The following is a 21,879-nucleotide window of genomic DNA, read 5'->3' on the forward strand; positions in this document are numbered from 1 at the left end:
AATTTGGGTGTTTTTAAATGCTGCCTATTTTTTAGCTTATAATATATTATTAAAATAAGGTCTCTCACTTATTAAAAGAAAGCTTGGCTGTCCTTTTGAGAACACTATAACAATTTACAATGGCAAATTTCTTGAAAAACAAAATTCATTTTACAAATCCACAATGCTTTATCAATTTAAAATGAATGCTGCATTTCCAAAAAGCACAACCTCTAACTTTTCTTCTTGTTTTTTTTGTACCAGCAATTTACAAAAAAAACCCCAAAACCCACCCAGAAACAAAACCCCCACGGTTCCCCCAAATTTCCACCCACCCACCCACCCCCCCCCCCCAGCCCCCCAATTTTGAAATAAACATGTAACAGAATGTAAGTTTGTAACTAGAAAATGGCAGTTTATAGACCTTCCCCAGTTCCAAATGTGCGGTAGTGCTTCATGATCCTTGAGGGGTTGGGAGGTCAAATATAATTGGAGGGTTGGTCGGTTGAAAGCTGACTGTACACGTTGAAGCATTGATGTAGGTTGTGTAACCGTCTGTCATAATGCCGTAACCTGCAGGGAGAACGTGTCACACTCACTGCAAGATGAACAAACGATACTGCCCGTGGGCAGCTGCACCGAAAGCTTGCTGTGGGATCAATGCTGCTTTGGAATAGAATTAAATTAATCCCTCCAAAATGATACGAGCTCTTGAAAGCTGCCGCAAAGGCCTGACTGAAAAAAAAATACAACGTACTGCGTTTGAAATAAGAACTGCCGCTTTTGTTTTATGTACAAACTTTGTCCCCCCGTGGAAAATCCTCTGTTCCAACTGGATACGACAGAAACAGAGACCAAGCCACACATGTACTTTTGCTAATTACTTACTTTAGTGAGCTGCAGTTCGCACGCCTGTAACGTCTGTCATAAGAAAAAGACCAATCAGGAGCAAAAGCTTTAGGAGTAACTTTGGTTTCACCTACAAAACCCCCCTCTCTGGGCAACGAACCGAACCCAGTAAGCTTTCCCCATGCTAACCCTTATCATCCAGTTCCTCATCATGGGACTGCCATGCTGCTGCTCATGCTAGCTTGTGAAACTCATTGGCAGGTTAAAAATAGACACACACACATATTTACTTTACATATCTACCACTAAAAATCCCGACTAAGGAACGGCATCTCCTGCTATAAACACAACGGAGCGCTGGAGGTCAATGGATGACCCCTAGCTTAAGCAGAAAATCGAGGTGAAGGTTAAATACCTGACTGCTTTTCATTACGAAGTGATCTTGATAACTTCTTCCCAAACAAAAAGCAAGAAAAAGCGAATTATTAAACACAGGTTTTTCAGCCTGCCAAGGACTTGCCTCCTCAGCAACACTACGGCATCAGTTTCAGGATGCTGAAGACTGTTCTCAGCCTTCTGAACATCTGGCCAGCAACGCTCTTGTTCAGAGCGCGTCTGAGGAACCAGCAGCAATCCCCTTTCTCCGCTGGCCTCTACCTCCTCTCCCACTTGCCGCACAGGAATAGGACACAACAGAGGGTTGTGCACTCCGGTAATTTTGGGCAACTGGAGCAAACTCTAGCGACCCACGAACTGAGTCACACCTGAGCCTTCATTCAGCAAATGTGATGTGAGAAAACGAATGATAACGGAAGCGTAGAGATACTGACAAGGTAGAAGCTCTGCTCTTACAGACATCCCCTCAAGGTTAAGGAGACAGAGGCTCCAGTTCCATCAGTACGGAAGGTGAGAGAAAGCTTCGCCATTGTTTACAGCTGACATCCACAAAAAGCTAACAAAGAAGCTAGAAAAAATCTAGGAAGAATTTGGCACCAAATGTACTATTAAAAAAAAATAAATCAGGGTTTCATAGAGGAAGGGAACTTCCCATGGCAAACCCACAGGGGAAAAATGTTTTCCTTTTAAACCATTATGATACAGTACAGATCACTGCTGGCTGAAAGCTAAGATAAATACAGCTACCCACGGTGTCTATCAAAAAGAATAATCGCTTCAGAATTGCTGCACTGTCCGCCTGTATTACTTTATTTATTTAGACTGGCAATTTTGATTTAGATGATCTCATGGTGGCAAAACCCTTGTTTGTAGTTGTTCTTGCTTACCAACCAGGAAGAAAGTCTGCACCACCAAAATGTGTGTATAGCCTCCACTGATTTAATGGAATGTGGTGCATGTTCATCTCAGCTGGAGTTGGATGAAAATTAATTGCACTGTAAGATAATGCTCTTAACACCTGGTTACTTCTTTCTGTACTGAAACTAGCTGCTCTTACGTCTTCTGTGTAAGTACTAAACAGGATTTTAACTATTTTGTTAGTATTCTTGTAGGAATACATTGGAATGTTCACTTTTAATATGTGCTGCCACCTTTCCTATGAGATCTAAATGTGAGGTGCAGCTTGGTGCTTTCTCATAATAATGATCTTGTACACTAAAATACCTTCATCTCCCATTACTTAACACCATTACAACTAGAAGTTTCATCATCCAAAGTGCCTACAAAGGCTGTAGACAATTTACATGTTTTAGCTGAGAGTTTTGCTGTATTTGTTTGTTCTTAATACGCAAGGATTAATATTCATACAAAACACCCAGTCTTTTCCTGGGTGCATTAAAAGACTGCTATTCATGGCACTACACTTAAGGTCATGTCAGTATTTCCTTTATAAACTCTTTATTTACAGATACCAGGCATGAAACTCATTGTATGAGGTCACAAGGGCTTCAGAAAAACCAACACCACCAGTTGAGAAAGCTGTCCTTTTTTTATTTTTCTTTTATGAAGTCCTCCAAATCTTTAAGCCTATGGAGAACCTAGTTAGAGTCAATGGAGAAACCTCCAGGGGGGAACAATATAAAGCATTTAATGTGTAATTTTGAGTTTTAAGGTCACAAAGTCTTACACTCTCTCTCAGGCAGAACTCCTAGTGTTTGTCTCTCAGCCACATGAAAGCCACAGATTGTATTAATTATTTAAATAACTCCAAAATGTATTTAATCTCTCGGTCTCTTCCCCTGCCACAAACTGAGCTTATTTTTTTCTGCCTTCATTTGGTACTGGCAGTGGGGAAATACCTCTTCTAAAATATGAGACTGCTGGAAGGTAACATACACAGTACAAACTTTTAAGGATACTTTTAGAAACGTATGCAAAGTGAGTTCTGGCAATCTCTCCTCCTGACGACTGACTCAAGATGCCCTCCTTTCTGCTCTTCCTTATATGCTGAGGGAGGTGAGCTGAGACAGTAAGTTGTCGTCAATTTTCTTTTTTTTTTTTCTAGCACCTTTCTTGGCTCCTGCGCTTGGAATAATGGGGATAATTTTCATTTTCACTTCCAAGTGTGGGGAATCTCATCTGTTTCTCTAACCAAGTTTGTCAAAATTTGAATTGCTTTCAAATAACCTGTATAGAACAACCTTTGCACAGTGAAAGATGTAGGTGGCTAAATGTAGCACATGCTCCTGAAACAGTCTGTTTTAATTTTGGCATAAATTTATGAAGTGCTGTGCATGCCATCACTTCCCTCAACTCCCTCCCTGCTTTAGTCCAATATGCCATTGTCCATCCTCCGCAATACACCACTAAAATGTACTTCTTTGCAATCAGCCTGAGATCCAAGAGGGGAGGGAGTAGCGCTGCTCCTTACCTTCATGAATCCCACCAAAGACATGGAGTTTGGGCCTCACTCGCCTCTGCACTGTGTTCAACAGTTCCACACAACCCACTCTCTGCAGCTCCTTTGGAACCCAGTCTCGAAAACCTGAAGGCAAAATGCAATCAATACTATTAATTTTCTCTATTCAGGTAAGGTTTCACGTAGTCTTTCAGGAAGTCATAATTCACCGAAGGTTTATTACATTATCTGTAGTCGTAACCTCTCCATTAAAGGACACAATGGCTTTTAAGAAATGCTTCACTGTCACTTTGTCTTCCTTAAGATTTCCTCCCTCCATCTGCATTAATATTTTTCTGGATGTGACTTGGTTTTTTTAAACTATAGGTTTAAACTGTCTTCCACCTTGAAACCCTGGGACATTTATTCCCGGCACTGCTGCAGATTTTTATTCCCTTTCCCCTGGCTCTTACAGCAGTCAGCTTCCCAAGCCAGCCGTGCTTTTACTTCAGAAACGAAACACCTCACAAAGATCAGCTGATCTACGACCCGCTACCTCTGCCACCCCGAAGATTTAAAATACAGTCTGCCCCAACCTCCAGAGGACCATGCTCTGCAAGCACTAGGTTACTTCTGAGACCCCCGTCACCAACAACAAGCAATGTAGCAAAACAGCTTCCAACAAGCTAGTGCTGAATGACTACATTGTCACTCGGTCCTATGGATAATACGGAGAAAAAGCACAAAGCTTGACATCAGTTATTACAGCAGAAGTCCGCTGCCTGGACTAGCACTCGTAAGGATCAGCAGGGCAAAATGAATGAGGGGTAAAAGGGAAATCAGGAGCCACATCCAACTGTAGCACCGTTCTACTGACTTCAGAGTAATTACACCCTGTGCCAAGTTTATCCCAGGTGGTAAAAACATGTTGTGACATGAACTTGACTGAATGTTGGAGAGAACAAAGAGTCCAGTTACAGCTCCACCTCCTTTAATATTTACGTAATTTAAAAAGCAGCATTTCGTCAATATTATCATGCAGGGTGAGACACAGATCCCCTCCTTTCAGGCACAGTACTAACTCGTAATCTATGTCTGTACGGCGCCAACCTTTTGAAATTGAACTTCATTATCTCCATCAAACCCAAAATTTAAGTACACTATTCAATTAAAACACTCATTAGTGTCTGCAGCATCACAGTATTTCTATATGAACCCAATTCAGAGCAGATGGATTAGCAACCTATTTAAAACAGCACCCATGGAACATTATAAACATGCTTGTGGGGTTTTTTGCTTCTTTGGGAAAATAAACAGATTAAAAGAGTGCTATTCAAAGCGTTAGTTTTCAATATCCGGTGCACTCCACTGTCAGTGGATGGTGTATCGCTTGCTTTATCAAAGCAGCATGCTGGTAGCTCTAGTAAGATTAAAGAGATTTTGCACTTCATCTTACAACATTCTCTAAGAAGCATTAAAAGCGTAACCAGGAAATAAAAGGAGAGTAAAGTACATTACCAGTCAAAAACTTTCTGGACTATTTTTTTTTCCTTAGCTGTGCTTAGATTGCAGACTCTTAACTTAATAGTGGTACAAAACATAAGCATGCATTAATTCCTGACTCCACGGTCACTGAGAAGCTCTGTGAGAGAGCTGAGCCAGCCTGGTAGCACTTAAATGCTGTTTTACAATGCACCTTGCAACTCTGAGAAGTTTTTTTCACATTCACTACCACCTCAAAAGTCTTGACTTCATGTGGTCATGTGATGATCAGACCCCTTGGATTTCAAGAGATTACTAAAACCCTGACAAAATCCCAATCTACTAGCAATAACAGTAATGAAGACGAGACAGGACACTTTCTTATCCTGATAAGCCACATTTATAAAAGGCAGATGCTCAATTGTTGTAAAAACAACTGAAATATTTTAAATATGGTCCTAAACTGCTTGCCACACGTGTCTTAAAGAAAAGCAGTAAAAAATATGTGATACTGTCTCGTGGGGTACAGGATAGGGAAAAAATAGTGGGAATTTTCAAATGTTTTAGTGTGGGGTTCAATGACTTCAGATATGCCAAACCCGAGTACTCCTGCCTCTGCTGAATGATCATCCTAGTGTCTTTTTGAGACCACTAAAACTTAGTTTAGAACCTAGAATTAAAATGGGTATCAGTGAATTACTCACATTTACAAGGCAAGCAAAATTTAACCAAATGAAAAACTTCAACTACTTCATGAAGAAAACAAATTATGCATTCATAGACTTGTGCTTACCTGTCATTAGTTCAAGTAAGGAACAATTATCTGAGAACGTAATTTTACTCCTTCACAAATTTGCTATAAACCAATTAATATCTTTAAAACTGCTGTTACAAATTCTGAGTTTACAAAGACATCATCAACGAGAGTACATGACTCCATGCTCCTAAACTGCGTACTCTAAAACCTTAAGGTAACAACAAGTCATTGTAGCGGAAAAATGTTTTGAAAGCTTTAGTCAATCTCTGAGAAATCATACGGGATTTGAAACTGTTTGTCAGATGGATACTTCTTAAATGAAATGCCAAACTATAATGCCTACAGAGTCAGATATTTGATCTTCCCTAGCTTGACTGTTAACAAAAAAACTTAGGTTTTATTAAGAAAACACCTGGGAGCTCACCAGATTTGCTAAGCCTAACCATCACTTGACACTTCTTCCAAAAACGCTTCTTAATTCATAATTTCATGTTGGGGTGCGAGTATGGTATGACTTAAGAGCATTATTAATTTTGCTTATTTTGAAAGTAAATTTTAAAATTCTCATGCAAAAAACCACACACAGATTTTGTTTCACTTACCAAGGGGAGGTCCATGTGTCATTAGTATATCAATTCCCTCAGGAATAAGGTTCCACTTGTCTAGCAAAGACTGACCTCTGGGTAGGTTAAAGCCCCATCCATTAAACCACGGTGTCCTTTGGGGGAAAATAAGATGAACTGCATCAGTGTAAAATAAAAATCTCTTCCCTTCTCCAATTCTTCTGAATTAAGACCATTTCTGTGCTTCAGAGATTACTTGCAGGCAAGCCTTTTTGAAGGGGATGCCTCTAAAACAAACGGTTTCAAATACATACATACACTAATCTATACGTTTGAATTTAGTTTAATATCCTACGCTCTTTTTGTACTTCAAGACTACTCAGCCCTGGGGGCATTTACTCACTAGAGAGAAAGGGAAAAAAGTTAAAACACCACAGTCTAAACCTCAAGCTTTTTTCCAAAGTTTGGGGATGTTCAAACATAAGAACTCCTTCCTTACGTTACCTACCAAAACAAGAAAAAAAATAATCTCAAAAGCTTTTTGGAGGCAGGAGTCAGTTTCTCACAGCACAGGGCAGCTGCTGGGTAGCAGCTCAGCAGAAGGCCGTACGAGGCACCATCTGTACTACGGTGTTTCACTAAGCCCCAACTTGCTCCTTTTAGCACATTTAGTATCAGAACACTATCACACAACTTGGCTTTGAACTCCTGAGCCTCTCAGAGGTCTTGCTCACACAATCTTTAGCCTCAAAGTTACTTTTTAAAAAGATCTCATAATTTAAAATTCATTTAGTATTTCTTAAGGAAAACCGAGATCCTCAGTCTCCTCCACCATAGCGTAGCGTGGTTCTGAGGCATTGGTTTATCCGTCAGCCCAAGCACGTAGTGATGGAAAGCAGACCTTCGAAGAGCACTCTTCCAACGTGTAACAGCCAAATGGAGTAATTTTGGTGCACATATCAATGCCTCTCCTTATCAGGTAGGTACAGACAGCAATTGTTCTGAAGAGATACTATAATATTTACACCTGTTGCTAACAACTTTTTACCCAGCTGTTAGTATTGTACTGATTTTAAGAGTTTTCATCCACACGTGTTTCCTAGAGCTCAGGCAACAGATTTAGACTTCATTTTCCAGGCAGGATACCGCTGTCCTAGCCCTAGTCATTTGGGAGCATCTTTCTGAGCATTCAAGCTACTCCTGCAGTCTTCTACGTACTGCAGCTCCGAAAACAAAAAACAAAAACTGGGTGGAAAAAACCACCACAAACCAACCTCAAAGAAAAGCATACCTGTTAAAAAGAGAGAGATCATTGACAGCCCTACATAATTTCATTATGTAATCTGCATCCTGTACCCTCCAAATTATGCCTTTTTTTCAGCCTCAAATCTGCATTTAACTGGAAATTTCCTGCTCAGATTACAACTCTTAATTTTATTTTATTTTTTTGTAATTAAAGTATTTTGTTTTCCAGAGACAATAATTTGACCAACGAAGATTATACCCAGCTCTATGTATGTATGGTCTGAATTCCTGACAATCGGCAGTGTGGGAAAACAGCAGGCGCTGCTAACACAGGAGCAGGAAGGTCACTGGTGCCTTCCCAGTAACAAAGAATAGACATATCCCATGCAGTCCTACTGAACTCATACTACACACACACGCACACGGGAACTCGTTCAGCCTAGCAGACTCCCTGGATGCGGGATGAACGCTAACGAAAGATGGGACAACTAGATGTTAGTTAAACATTTTATGTGAGCTAAGGGTTCCTCATGTGCACAGCAATGAAACTCCACCTCTCACTGCTGGCTTACTCTGCCCCCACTGAAACACCTGAAAAAGTTCCTATGTTGTACAGTAAGGTCAGCGTACCTCACAGGTTTATACGCAACTGAATTCAAACTGAAGCGTGTATCTCAGCTTTAACTAAATCACAAGTGTTTCTGCTTTTCTATGACTGACCTTTCTGAAACACATATTTAAATTCCCTTTCCTACAGTGTTCCTAGGTTTTAACGTATCAAGATTATTGTAACCTTCAGGGCTGCAGTTGAAAGTTAAAATATGGTTTGGCTAAACATTCAGCTGCTTAAAAAAATAAACACACAGCGCACAGGTTGAACTTTTCACTGTCAATTAATGATTCTTTCCCCACTTGCATTTCTCCTGCAGATAATACTGTAGTTATTACACCATAGTTAAACCTGAAATGTGAAACCACATCTGTGATCTCTCTCTGGAGCTCTTTGGAGACTACAACCACAGAAAAACCTGGATTTGTCTGCAGGTTTTTTATTTTATTTTCTTCTGAAGCACTGGGGGAGGAGGAGGAGGAGGGGAACCTGAGCTCCAATACATTCTTCATTCACCAGCCTCTGTAATTAGCTGTGACTAACAGGCACCACATGGGAATTCACTTGTAAGAAAACTTTTGAGAAACCTTCCCCATTATGCAGGATGTGCACAAAAAAAGATGGTCAAGTACTTCTTTAATATACCGAATATTTTCATACGAAATTAATAATTCAAGAAGAGCAGGCACGACTGGAAGAACACCTGGATTACAGATTTGGGTTTCAGACCTTTAGAACACAAGCCTGCATTGCATATTCAAGGCGAGTACTGTGCCCTGGCTAAGGCAAACCAGGAGCGCCTGCGTTTCTGAGGCGGCTCAGGCCTCACCAGAAAGCCGAGAGGAAAGAGGACGTGTTCAGAACTTCACCAAGAAGAAAAAACAGCTTTATGGCACAGATTCAGGTTTAGATGAGATCACAAGGAAGGTCACCCAATGTTTGCACCACGCCGTGTTACAGTGCAGACAAAATGAAGTTGATGTACTGTGAATCCCGTGAGCGGACAGAGGAGTAGCTGTTTACCCCCAGCAAACTTCAGATGTGTGCAGGAAAGACAAAGCCTGCACTGTAGGTAGGTAGCATCCCATCAAGGGATAGTGGATAGGGATGTTTTACTCCTATTAGTACCCTTTTATGCATACCTAAGAGTTAAACAGTCACTCTCAACCTCTAAATAATTTAGAGGGAAAAAACCCGTGCATGTAGTCACGTGTCTTCTGCAACATATTCTCAAGCTGATTACTTACTGGGAGAAACCACCTCATATCTAGGAAGAAATGTCTATAATGAACTTTAGCTGCACCCACCTGTGGTAAATTGCAATCAGACACAAATAATTAGTAAAGGCTAGTTACTCATTAAGTAACCATATTTAAGACCTATTTTTCTTTCCTATGAAGCTCAAAGTAAAAGATTTTGGTTAACTCCTAAGATCATTAATAGTATACTTCATTTTTAAGTAGCTGGCAAGAAAAGAAAGCTATCAGCTGTTGGATAACGACACAAGGGAGGTACAGATGTAAAAAACCCACAGAGATTAGTAATCAGAGATTACAAACGACTTTGTCATTTTACGTTTGGCAGACCAGGACACTTCCTCATACCTGATGCCCAACGTGACACGGGTCCCACTTGCCCGGCATGCCAGCCAGCATCCAGGAGAACCTAACCGAGCCTGTGCTCGTCAGAACCATGCTGCACTTCCCAGCTTCCTTCACGTGCCATCAAACCACCACGGTAATTCCTGATCCCTGGCTCACCTGACAGCTCAGCCCTCCCCTGACTGCAAAGCTTCCTTATCGTTTAGGGAGAGCAGTTACGCTGGCACCGGACGTGGCACAGGGAATATCCTCATGAAAGGCAGACACCTGGCCCATCCTTACTCTTCAGTTCTTCATTTCTACACAGGAATCCCCACAGACTCCCCTCCACCTGGCATTTTGGAAGTCACATTTTCCGCAATTAAAAGGCTGCCTATTACCTTCACACTTTTAATGGCAGAGAGCTGCCTCTTCAGCAGGTGATCGATCTCCCTTCTCCCAAGTAACTTTGCATGGTTTTACTACTCTACTATTCCAATTAAAAAAAAAAAATTAAAAAAAAAAAGAGCACAGTAATGGAGCATTATTTTATGACACAAAATCACAAGCACTCCATGCTGTGTACACCTCAGAAGCAACACTGTCACATGGGGAAACAGGAGACACAAGGCCATGGCCAAGTTCATCCAGGTGATACAAGAATTTCAACTCCTTCTGGAACTTTTAACATTTTTAAAGGGTGGTCTCTCCTACTACCTACTTTCAATCTCTTCTCTGGCTCACGAATTTAATTACTTGATCCTCCGAGCTCAACAACGCAAAAGGTAAATGTACAATGAGACCTTCTAGATCCAGGTTCTCCTTTTACCTCCACCAGTAAATCCATTTATTTTAACAGTTACTTCTAAACGGGATTAGAAAAAATAAATTATCCCATACGTTTGTAATAATTCATTTCTAAAGTTACACAGTCTTTTAGGAAAGCTTCAATTTTATCCTTAATCCAATCAATAAAGTGCACAGGAGGCAAAAATCTCAGTCTGTTTCCCTCCACAGGATAACAGCCGAGGGGGTGTCTAAAAGCCACCTCAGCAGGAAGCACTTCTGCACCACTAATAACAATCACGGAACGCTCTTTATTTTTGCCAGCATTGAGACCGAACACACAGACCTGTCTCACGAGGGAGAGAGACCGTTCCATTAGCAGAACAAAACCAGTGGGACAGGACACCAGTACGCACTCCCGGACTTGTTCAGTTACAGGACTAGCCTACAAACACATCCCCAAAGTATCCATGACAGCCCCAGACGAAAGCCGCAGCCGTGCAGCGGACCAGCGGAGAACAAACCGCAAAGGGGGGGCGGGGGGGGTGTGTGACCTTTGTGCACAGCAAAGAAAAGCCTTTCAGTCCTCCCCCCTCCGCCCCGAACGCCGCACACAAACGTTTGCCAGGGCAGAGCAGCACACACGTGCCCATCGCCATTCGGTCAATGGACAGAGCGTGCCTAGCGGGAATACACAAAAAGGGATTGTAGCGTGTGGCGAGGGAGAAGGGGAAGGAGGAGAGCGCGTGTAATCATGGAAACAAAAGGCTGAGTAGGGCAAGTGCACAACGTATTAAGGAAGCACGTTTTACAAGATACGAGCTTCTACAAGCGTCCTGAAACTTGTCTTCAGTGCTACAAAAGCTTTTTTTTCTGTTTAAGCTCTTTCTTACAGTGAATATTCAAACGCTTTTCCATAATGTAACAAGAACCAGGAAACCTTAAAGGATAAATGATTTCCTAAATGTGCTCGTTATATGTAATGTTGTGATATCAGTAAAAGGCAGAGTCTGGTGGCTGGAGCTGTATTTCATTCCCACTAGCATTTACCCGCTGTGCCTCAGTGTCCCATTTAGAAAGTGAGGACGAAACACAGAACTGAAAGACGCACCATGGGGTCTGGTTCCTTGGGATTTTGCTTACCCTGCATCTTTAAACAGCTGAAGCTCTCACAAAAGTGGGTTACCAGTACTGTGATTATGTCAGCCATGTTCCTGTATGTACCTCTTTACCACTGACCTGCATAGAAGTCAGGAAGTCTCTAAAACATAGTTCTGCTTTTTTTTACAGTGTTACAAAAACCTGAAGCCTCCACAGCTGCTGGTAATTTCCTCTCCCCCACCCACCGGTTTTACCTCTCTTTCAACTTACCTACTACAACCTCTAAATACCTGCTGGTTGTCTAAATGGCAAAACATTTGAGAAACACAACCCCCACCCATACACTGTGTTTGGAGGCAGAGAATCCACACGGTGCCTTCTCTCTGCGAAGTGGTCTTCCACAAGGAAAAGTTGCAGCAACCACCTCCTCACCATGATCTCGTGCGACCTGGTATACTCCTTGCACGAAGCTATTCTCAGTTTCTACCTCAGATTGTACAAACTGGTCAATGGAGGTTTTAGCTTAGACTCCTGTCAGATACAGATCCGTGCCCAGATCTGTCAGAGGTATGACAGAAAAAGCTACTGCCACTCAGCACGTTCCACAGATGGTCTGATCTGGACCAGATTATGGCCTAAAATTGGGGCAGACACAGGAGTAAGCTTCAGCCATCCATATGGCTGGAAAACGGTACCTGAAAAGAATTCCCACCTGCACCTCGCAGCTCTTCCCTCTCTCAGTCTGTGTGCATCTCTGCCTTTGCTGCCTCCAGACTGCCCCGGCTGTTACTGATCAGTAACTCAGCTCTGGCCCCCAAATCTAAAGCCTGCTACCACTGTGGATACCCTTTCAGTATCTGGTTTCTCTGATGGCCCATACCAACCACTGTATCTTCTATTCTGCGTCTCGAATGTTTAGTGAAGTATTTTGGCAGAGGAATGTCCGTTCAGTTCACAAATTGTGTGTTAGCAATACCAGAGCACCACAGACAGTATTTATGACCACAAGTCGTCTTCTGTGAGGAAGACCTTTTTTTTTTAAAAAAGAAAACTGAAGGAAGTTGAATAAAGAAACACATAGAAAATACACCAGGGTTTAAAAAACACGAGTGCAAAGGAGCAGACAGGCAGGAGGTCAAAACACTAGTAACGTCATGGAGGATCACAAGACACAGAGGACAGCACAACCTGGAGCACAGGGCTCTCCAAGGACGGGGTAAAGAATACACAGTGAAGCACAGGAGTGGACAACACCAGGAAGCTAGTGGATACTGGAAAGGAGAGGAAGGGAGCAGATTAATTTCTCAAGCTTATGACTCAGACAACCTTTGCTTAAGTATTTGAATTGCTCATCAAAGAGGAAATTTCCTCCAAACCTTCTGAGGTTTTCCAATCCCTAACTGTATTGCAATTATTTTATTTAGGGCTTTACTTAATGAGATCTGGGAGATGTTTTAATATCCCCAAAATATGAAAATAATTCAAACTTGACTCAAGGGCTAATTTCATTCTACTTTTTAAAAGAACAGAATAACAAAGGCCTGCTAATAGAAGGAAGTATTAGACCTTGCATATTTCTGTGCTGCGTGTAGTTGAGGATGGCTTGAAAGCTAGACCTGGTCTAAGGTAGCAGCAGCCGCAGCTGGGTCCATACATCAAGCACATTGTGCTTCCCTGCACGGCAATGGGAGCAGCGTGGCAGCAGCTGAGGCCTATGAAGTACCATGCTGGACTGATATGCAGAACAGCTTCTCATTCCAAACTGGTATATCCTCCCCTTCATTCCCATACTACATCCCTGTGCAGGGTACCTGCAACCCTGAAACGGCAATGCATGCTGCAACAGTGAAAAGAGCTCGAATGCCTCAAATTGTTATGGTAGAACTTCGTGGTCTTTGTGGAAACATAGAGAATCACAGAGTATCTATCTAGAGGAAGGAGCTCTCTGGTCCTGAAGCTCACGACAATGTAAATCTAACGGCCATTCTGAGGGACAGGCCGGGGGAAGGAAGAAACAAAACGGAAAAAAACCCCAGCTGGCTGAAATTTTGATTCAATTTTGCTCAATAACTGCGTGTTATTAGAATGATGCTTGGGTGCTTCGTTTCTTCTACTAAACATTATCATAGTACACTAGTAGTAATACATCTTAAATTAATTTCCTACATGCCTCACACTATTCATGCAGGAAGCGTAAATTGACAAAGCTTCCACCCGAGGCAGACCTAGAAGAGGGCTTTACTAGCAGCCCTGTTACCTGTTTCTGCAGTGACAACGCAAATTAAAGCAGAGCAAAAGCAAAAGGGAAGTAAAGACCTCTCCCCCAACACATGCTGATTCGTGCATATTTTCAATCCACCAGGGCAGTGTGTGTGTTTCACACGTGAAAAAGAAAAATCTGTACAGGTAATTACATCCAGTAGCTTCTGTTGAATATTTTATATATATTTATAAAGGTAGCATTTGGAAAACACTAACTGAAAGATGGCTGCCTTTAAAACAAGCAAGCTACATTCCAGTGAATTGTGAAACAAGTGTTGCCAGATGTTTAGTACATACGTTAGTATAACAAATAAAACACTCAAAGAAGTTACGTCTGCCTGCCCTATTGGTGAATTTGGTTCTTACTTCTAAGAAACAGCCTCTAGAAACTTCATGTTTTTGAATGCTACTTAAAACAGAATTCTTTAGCATCACTACAGAGTCTCTGCAGTTTTTCCAAAAGGCTATGCTGGTCAGAGAACAACATGACTGCTTATTCATTGATAAATGCCAAAGCCACAAAACCAGAGGAATTCCACATAGACATTTTTATGTAGCATTTCAGCACCTTCACGTAGCTTTACTTCTCCACCCTGTCCTGCTCTTAATACATGTAACTTAATGACACTGACATGAAAGGTGAGTCTTCCCCCAGAGGATTAGTTTCGGCTGGGAACTCCCTAAGAGTCGCTGTGTCAACGTACCAGTTCATTGCTGGTGTGCACCAGAGCAGCCACAGCGCCCCCACACACCCACCACCAGTCCTTGTACCAGCTCCAGTTCTTGCAGGCCCCACCTATTTGAACCCTGGCTATTCAAATGGGGGAGAACACTAAACGATGTCACTACTTCTATAAGCCATGGCGCAAAACCCAGCCATAGGCGATGGCGGAAAAAGCACCAGTTGGGCTACCTGAAAGGAAGTCACTTTTCTCATGCTGCTGTTCTCTGAAGGCAATCCTCTGAAAACGGGAGACTTGCCACTTTATGCTTACAGGAACACCTACTAGATATCACATCTATGTTTTGAGCCACCTTAGGCATGAAACCCATCACCAGCACTCTTCATCTCTCACAGTAAAACTATGGCTAGTATACACCTAAAAAGGACCCCGAGTTACAAAGTCTCTCAAACAGCGGGCTTACCTCAGAGCCAAATTTAGCTCTTGTTTTTGCAGTGCTTTAAAGCTTTCCACTTAAGACACTTCCATGCTCTAGCACATAGCACCAAGAAGAAAAGATTTGGGGTTTTGTGCCCTTATGTTCTGGATGTCTGGGTTGCCCTAGCTTTTCCTGATCTCATTTCCAGAGTTAACAAACCAGTTAAGTAAAACCAGAGAAGTGAAAAAACAACCAAAAAAATCCACTAAGCACAAACCCACATTACAACCACAGAACTTGAAGGCGTTCAAAAACTCTTTTCAAGTACCTTACAAGTAATAATTAGTTTAGCCACAGAACAGTTTAGACCGAGCACTGTTTATAGAGGTACTGTGTAGAACTAGGTTGACTACACCAAGAATAAATTTGCCAGAATAGATGCCTAACTAACTTGCCTAAAGGGAATCACGGTAGACACAGAATGATACCCTTCATGATCTTCACTATCAAGTCTTTAACAATAAGTCAATTATCCTTACATAGTCCAACAATTTAAAATCAGACACTGAGATTGCTTATTGCCAGATGGTGCTGTTTACCTATAAATACCATCACTATTTTTATTTATGGTTTGCTTAAAATGCTGCTTAGCATTCTTCAAGGAGAAACCGAAACTTTCCAGAATGCCTGGTAGGAAAACCAAACAAGATTCACAGGTATTAAGTGTTTCGTGCACACACAGCCCACAGTATTTAACTGTAGGAACTCGTAACATAACCTTCTGAAAATTTACAGAAAAGAATGGAAACAGTTATAATTAGGTCACAGGATACTCCCAGCATTTCTTGTTTGTTTGAAGTCTGTGCCACCTTCCGTTTCAGCTTATTCTTGAAGCTGGATGTAAAGTCACCCTTGCTAACCAGATGAAAACAGCCAAAACAATCAAAGAGTTTCCAGTGTCACAATCCGTGTTTATCTGGCATTTAGGTACAGTATAAAACACCATGGCTGGGCTTCAAGCAATAATACTGGTTTATTATTGAATTATAAGTTTTAGGAAATGTTATTTTCTTAAAAGACACGCAGATTTGCTTTATTTTCTTCATGTATTACAGCCTTTGCTTTGTGCAGAAATTTAACATCTGTCCTGCTCAAAATTTCACCTTTACTGAAAACTTGTGATCCTACTTGGAGTGTGCAGAAAGGGAAAGCTATCAACTCTTGTACAACCTTCATCAAAAAACATTGTTACTTTATTTGTCAAATTCTGTCAACCAAGAAACTAAAAAAAAAAAAAAAAAAAAAAAAAAAAGTCATCTGGGGAAAGGGGTGATTATGGATCTCCAAATGCTATCACACCTCCTTCTCAGCTCAGGAAACCTCAGGAGACTTGTATGCAAACAAAGTTCACACCTACAAAAATTCCCAATATTACATGCATACAACATGTGCGTGTGTGTGTATATATACATGCACAAAAATAAATCTATCTCCTGTTGCTCTCCCTGTGACAAGGAGTCCAACAAATAACTTGAAGAAATGGTGCAACGCACTCCCAAAGCAATGAAAACTCCAACTGCTGTAGCACTCAAGCATGACCTCAGTAATATAAGCTAACATTTTCAGGTTATTACCTGGAGGAGCCGTCTTATGTATGAGCCAATTTAGCAAATCAATTAAAGTAATGCAGTTACTTGATCAACAGATGAACAGAAAGAAAAAAAAAAAAAAGACAGAACAGACTGAGGGAGAAAAAGCATACCAGGGTCATAAAAGAAGCAGAAGCTGCTGAAAAGACTGCAGAGAGCGTTCGGCATCACTGAGGTAAAAGGAGCATTATTTTAATTGAAAAGGATCTGTTTAAGCACGGGTCACTTGCTTTTGTTGGCTTCAAGATCATTAAGCAAGGAGCTCAGATTACATGTAGGTCAATTTACACAACATTTAATTTTAGGCTCCCCCACCTTCATGTTGTCCCTTCAAAGAGGTTTGTGGGAGATGCAGATCACCACAGACTGAATAAGAGTTAATTTGACTCTTCTGGTGAAAAAAAACCTAACATGAAAACTTTAATTATAAACCAATGCAGCAGAATTTTTACCTCAGTATCAGTGGCTCCACCTGACCAACAAAATGCTACTCATCCTCTTTCCAGTTCTCACCTTGATGGAGAGAGGATTTTGACCCCCATATCTCTCCCAGGCCACATGCAACACCCCAAAAGAGTGTCAACAGAATGTAATTAAGCAAGCAGCAGACAAAAAAAGGGGCAGGGAAGATGTCTTTCTCGTTGACCAGCAGTCAAAACTCCAGGTCTTATGAAAAGCCTGAGTTGCCTCCTAGTTGGATTGCAAGGTAGTTCAAAAACCTCTGGAGGCGGAGCTGGCTGACCAAACTGCTTCTCCTGGAACGGCAAAGCACCAGCTCCAGTCAGGGGCACTGCTCGGTGGGCAACGTGCTGGCATGACCTGGCGTTTCTGGTGCTACAAAGCCTGTGCTCTAGGCTCACAATCACATACTCATCCCTTGGGACCAGACACACTTGTATTTTTAAAAAATACACTTCCAAAGAAAAGTTGTGAGCTCGTATTACAAGTTCTCACCTGAAGTAAATTTTTTACTGATGAGTTACAAGCCTATGAACTGGTGGTTTATAATAGAAAGGCAGACTGACATTTAAACAGACTGGCACTAGAATAATGGCTTTACATTAGTATTTTATGGGAGGCCGAATAACCACAGAGTTAACGTACTGTATTTTCTGGCAATAAAAAAATCTGTTGAAAACAAAAGGTCATTTTATTTGATAATGTGAACAAACTAGATTTGTATTGTATGGTCAAGAGAGTAAAGGAAAGATTAATTCTTAGAGGAGAAGTCAATATATCAGGATGGCTAGGACTGGTTTGGTTTTAATTCTTAAACCATGTTGTAAAGCCTGTGGTTCACAACCCACAGCCATATATTGCTGTACACTGTAGGTTTTAATACAGGCCCCAGACTTCAGTCTGATCTGATAAAAATCTGAAACTTGCAGTAGGCCATTATGTGGGCAAACTATTCATTTTATATTCACCTCCTTGTCGTGTCAGTGCAGAGGTCATCTAAAGAGGGGGTCTAATTAATCAAACTGTCAGAGCCAATGAGGAGGAGCATGTTAATAGGACTTTTATTTCACCCAGGGAAGCAGTGGTCTGACAGGAACCAGAAAATATAGCCTTGATGTTGCTGTTTATTAGCAATGCTGAGATCAGTGGTAATAGGTGCCAAGCAGCCTATGTTTGATAAAGCACTGAGTGTCAAGAACCTGCACCAACTAGAAATTAGACTGACAAGAGGAAAGAACCTCAGCATATTGATAGCTACCGGAGAGCAGGTACGGTTTGGAACCTGCACAGGACACTTGCTCATTTCTTCAATAGTAAAGCCAAAAAACCCCAACCACCCCAAAGCACATCCCCACCCCCAAATACCGAAACCCACCAGCTATTTTCCTGCACTTAAAGGTGAAGCTTTGCAATATTTAAAAGCTATCTGGCAGATACAAGCAACCGCAGTGGTGCTTGGAAACAAAAGCCCTTAGTTTGGTACAACAGTGCTGGACTTAAAAGGACTGCCTTGATGGGATTCCATGGTGGTATAAGGCCAGCACACCAGTATGGCCCTACACCTCTGTGATCCCTTGAGAGAACTGTCAGGATTGTAAACGGTCCAAGACTAGTTTAACAGCCAACACTAACTGAACCAGATCAATGCAGAAGCTGCACCAGGTGAAGGAAGCATGGCACAGGTAGCAGTTGGGTCTGTGCACCTCTTGCCTCCTCAACGAGCTAAACCGTGGCCCCACAAAACACAATGATAATGCTAAAATAAATGTGGTGAAGATTCCATTTCTTACCCAAAGCCTTTCCACAAAATGGATGTTCTTAACACAAAGTGCATGCCCATAGTAAAGAAGAAAACAAGCTTATCTAAAAGGGAGTGAGTGGGAGACACAAGAGATGCTCACAGTTTTTGAAGGGCACTGGACTCATTTTAGCAGCAGCCACGGCATTTGCTGTGTGGGTGATGTATGTAAAATTTTAAATTAATTATTTTAGTAATGCACCCCTACGTGATTTCTCAGTCTGCAATGTATTTTATACTTCAGGCCATGGTAGGCTTTATAATTAACTACTTTCTGAAGCCATTTTAATTAATTTTTTTTTCCCCAACGCCATTATTTCCAAATGAATAGAGAGCTAACATTAAATAGCCTTCTAAATAGAGCTGCATGAATCTACTCTTGTAGGATAAAGTACTTGGAATCACACCCCTAGCAATGCCCCCAGAAAGGTTTAGCAAAGAACGTAGCAGCTGAAAGGAAACGTGCTGCCAAAGCGGAACCTTGGACATTGATGGGGCATGCAAGTTCCTGGCTAAGTTGAAATTCTTCTTGGTGGAAGAGGAAAGCTGCTGTGTTTATGGCTCCTGCCATGGATCTAAATATCCTCATCCTGAATGATGATCTTTTTTTTTGTTTTTCTTCCCTGAGAACACTCCATTGTCTGGATCTTCCTCTTGAAGCCAGCAATACTAAAATTGGAATCAAATGATGCAGAACTGAGTTCTGTGCCTCTCACTCGGGTGAGTCAGCCTCCCAGGCAGCCATGGTCCATCCTGGAGCTCAGAGCAAGCTGTCGGAAAAGCAGGAGCTCAGGGTAGTCCTGCCTTCTGCGCTGCAGACAACTGTTCCTTGCGAGTGCACTAGCACAACTTGATCTGCACAAAGACTAGAGAGATGCTGGCAGTACGATATCTTTCTTTGGCAGCAACGCTACCTGGAAAACCTCCTGCCTCTCTCTCGAGCCTTCCCTGCTACCCCATGCCACCAGCACCGCTCTCTTCTGGTGTTACTGGCAAGATTGAGATGGGGTCACCGCCATCACCCGTGTTTAAAAAAAAAAGGAGTATCTTTTCAGTTATTTGGTTTTACAGGGTTCAAATCTTCCACAGCACAAATACGGGACTGGAGAATGGTAGCACTGGGCTCAGGACCAGTTATTCAAGGCAGAAGCTGCTCCTCTGATGACAAAACTCGCTTAAAGCTTTACCATCAAACTACAGCTTTAAAAACAACAGTGCACCCCTGCCGTAAAAAGCGTATGAAGAATAATTAAGGCCTTCTTCCCTTCCTAATCTGAGGTCGACAATGTTCTTTTGAATGGTTAAAATCATACTTATTTCCCCTTACAGTTTCATAGTTTCTAATTTAAACATAAGGCACGCCCCCTATACTTCACAGAAAATATGTCAGATTGAAAATAAATGCAGAAAGCTAAAATGTGCTTCAAATGACTACCTTTTGGAGCTTTAGATAGCTGTTTTCACAGCTACAAGAAAAATAAATGTTGGTGGGTAAAATCTTAAAGGTTACGAGCCTCATTTTTACATTTCTCAGTGGCAGCAGTGTTAAAAACACGTATTAAAGTCAGTTCACCATTAGCATATGAAGTAGCACAAAAATTTGGAACTATGTTGAACATCTTTTTGATTGAAGAGGGCTTTTCTGACATTGACAATGTATTACTTAGCCACCAACATAGTATTTTATTAGTGTTAGGATTTTATTACCTAGATTGTACTATGAGTTCATGGGGGGGGTGTTGAATTTTTTATAATGGCACACCTGCTTTTACTATCATTGTGTCGTCAGAGTATGACCGAGCAACTGTTTCCTCAGAGGCTTTGTAAAGAGTGTATTCTTTAAATTACTTGCCTAACTTCACGTAGACATTGCTCTTATTTTGAAACAAATCTGCACGTTAATCCCAATGACATTGCTATAGGAACCCTATTTACAGTATGATAAAAAAAATGGTCCTTTCTTACAGCCTCATTAAATCTAAGCCTCATTTAACTACTAGGACATTTTTACAATGGGTTTACTGACATACTATGATAAATGTCTGTACGACATCCTTCAACAATAGCCCCGACCACAGCCACAACCACAATGTGTATAAACACTGCATCGGTTTTAACAATGCGCTGCCCTGAATAGTAGGAAGTGAAGTAACACTAAACACGTTTTTACTAAACCCCCACATCTCCAAACCTGTGTTTCGCTTTAGGTTTTTTCATTGGTTTGTTTTGTTTGGGGGGGCTGGTTTGTTTTGTTTTCTCAGTGGGAAAAGAAACATTCCCCTTAAAATTATGAGAATTAAGATGCTGAACTTTTTAAATATTACAGGATCCCTTTGAAATTTTGACCTGGGCAGAAAGGTTTCCTGAAATTTGATTCTTTAGAGATAAAAGGGTTGGCAGCAGGATGAAAGCAGCCCTACCCTTTTTTCCATGTCAGAGAAATGAATGGAACAGCTTATGAATACATGTAACTCACCCATTCAGGAGCCATGCTGGTGCCTATTTGTCCTGAAATATCAGTGTTAGGTTACTGTGCAAAGCAAAATAACTGCTAGCCAGCATGAACCCGATCCACAAGAACAATGAGGGCCAGAACAAGGTTTTTAGAAACTTAACAAACTTTTCAAACTTCAAGGCAATGCAAGGAATTAAAGGACATCTCTGTGCGAAATATGCTTTCAAAACACCTTTATAAACGGTCAGCCATTGTAACTTAATTTTGCGAGGAACGGAGATCAGGAGTACCAGAATTGTACGACAAACTAAAACTGAACAGGCTCAACTGCTTTCCTGTTCATGGCTGGCCTCAGATTCAATTTCACTTCAAATGATATCGCAAAGCTGGACATAGTAAACCTACGGTA

The 21,879-nt window shown here is 41.4% G+C and overlaps 1 protein-coding gene across 1 annotated transcript in view; it reads right to left on the minus strand.

The window, feature by feature from the left end:
* Positions 1 to 433: 433 nt before the first annotated feature.
* The window catches only part of MPPED2 (metallophosphoesterase domain containing 2), a 101,409-nt gene continuing 79,963 nt past the window's right edge, over positions 434 to 21,879 (minus strand). The window contains exons 4-6 of the mRNA XM_009961788.2: positions 6,464 to 6,579; positions 3,656 to 3,769; positions 434 to 552 (exon numbers count right to left, since the gene is read on the minus strand). Of these exons, the coding sequence (XP_009960090.1) occupies positions 434 to 552; positions 3,656 to 3,769; positions 6,464 to 6,579 (349 nt within the window). The remainder of the gene's footprint in view (positions 553 to 3,655; positions 3,770 to 6,463; positions 6,580 to 21,879) is intronic.

This window comes from Leptosomus discolor, chromosome 12 (genome assembly GCF_034619465.1).
Source record: "Leptosomus discolor isolate bLepDis1 chromosome 12, bLepDis1.hap2, whole genome shotgun sequence".
Taxonomy (NCBI): domain Eukaryota; kingdom Metazoa; phylum Chordata; class Aves; order Leptosomiformes; family Leptosomidae; genus Leptosomus; species Leptosomus discolor.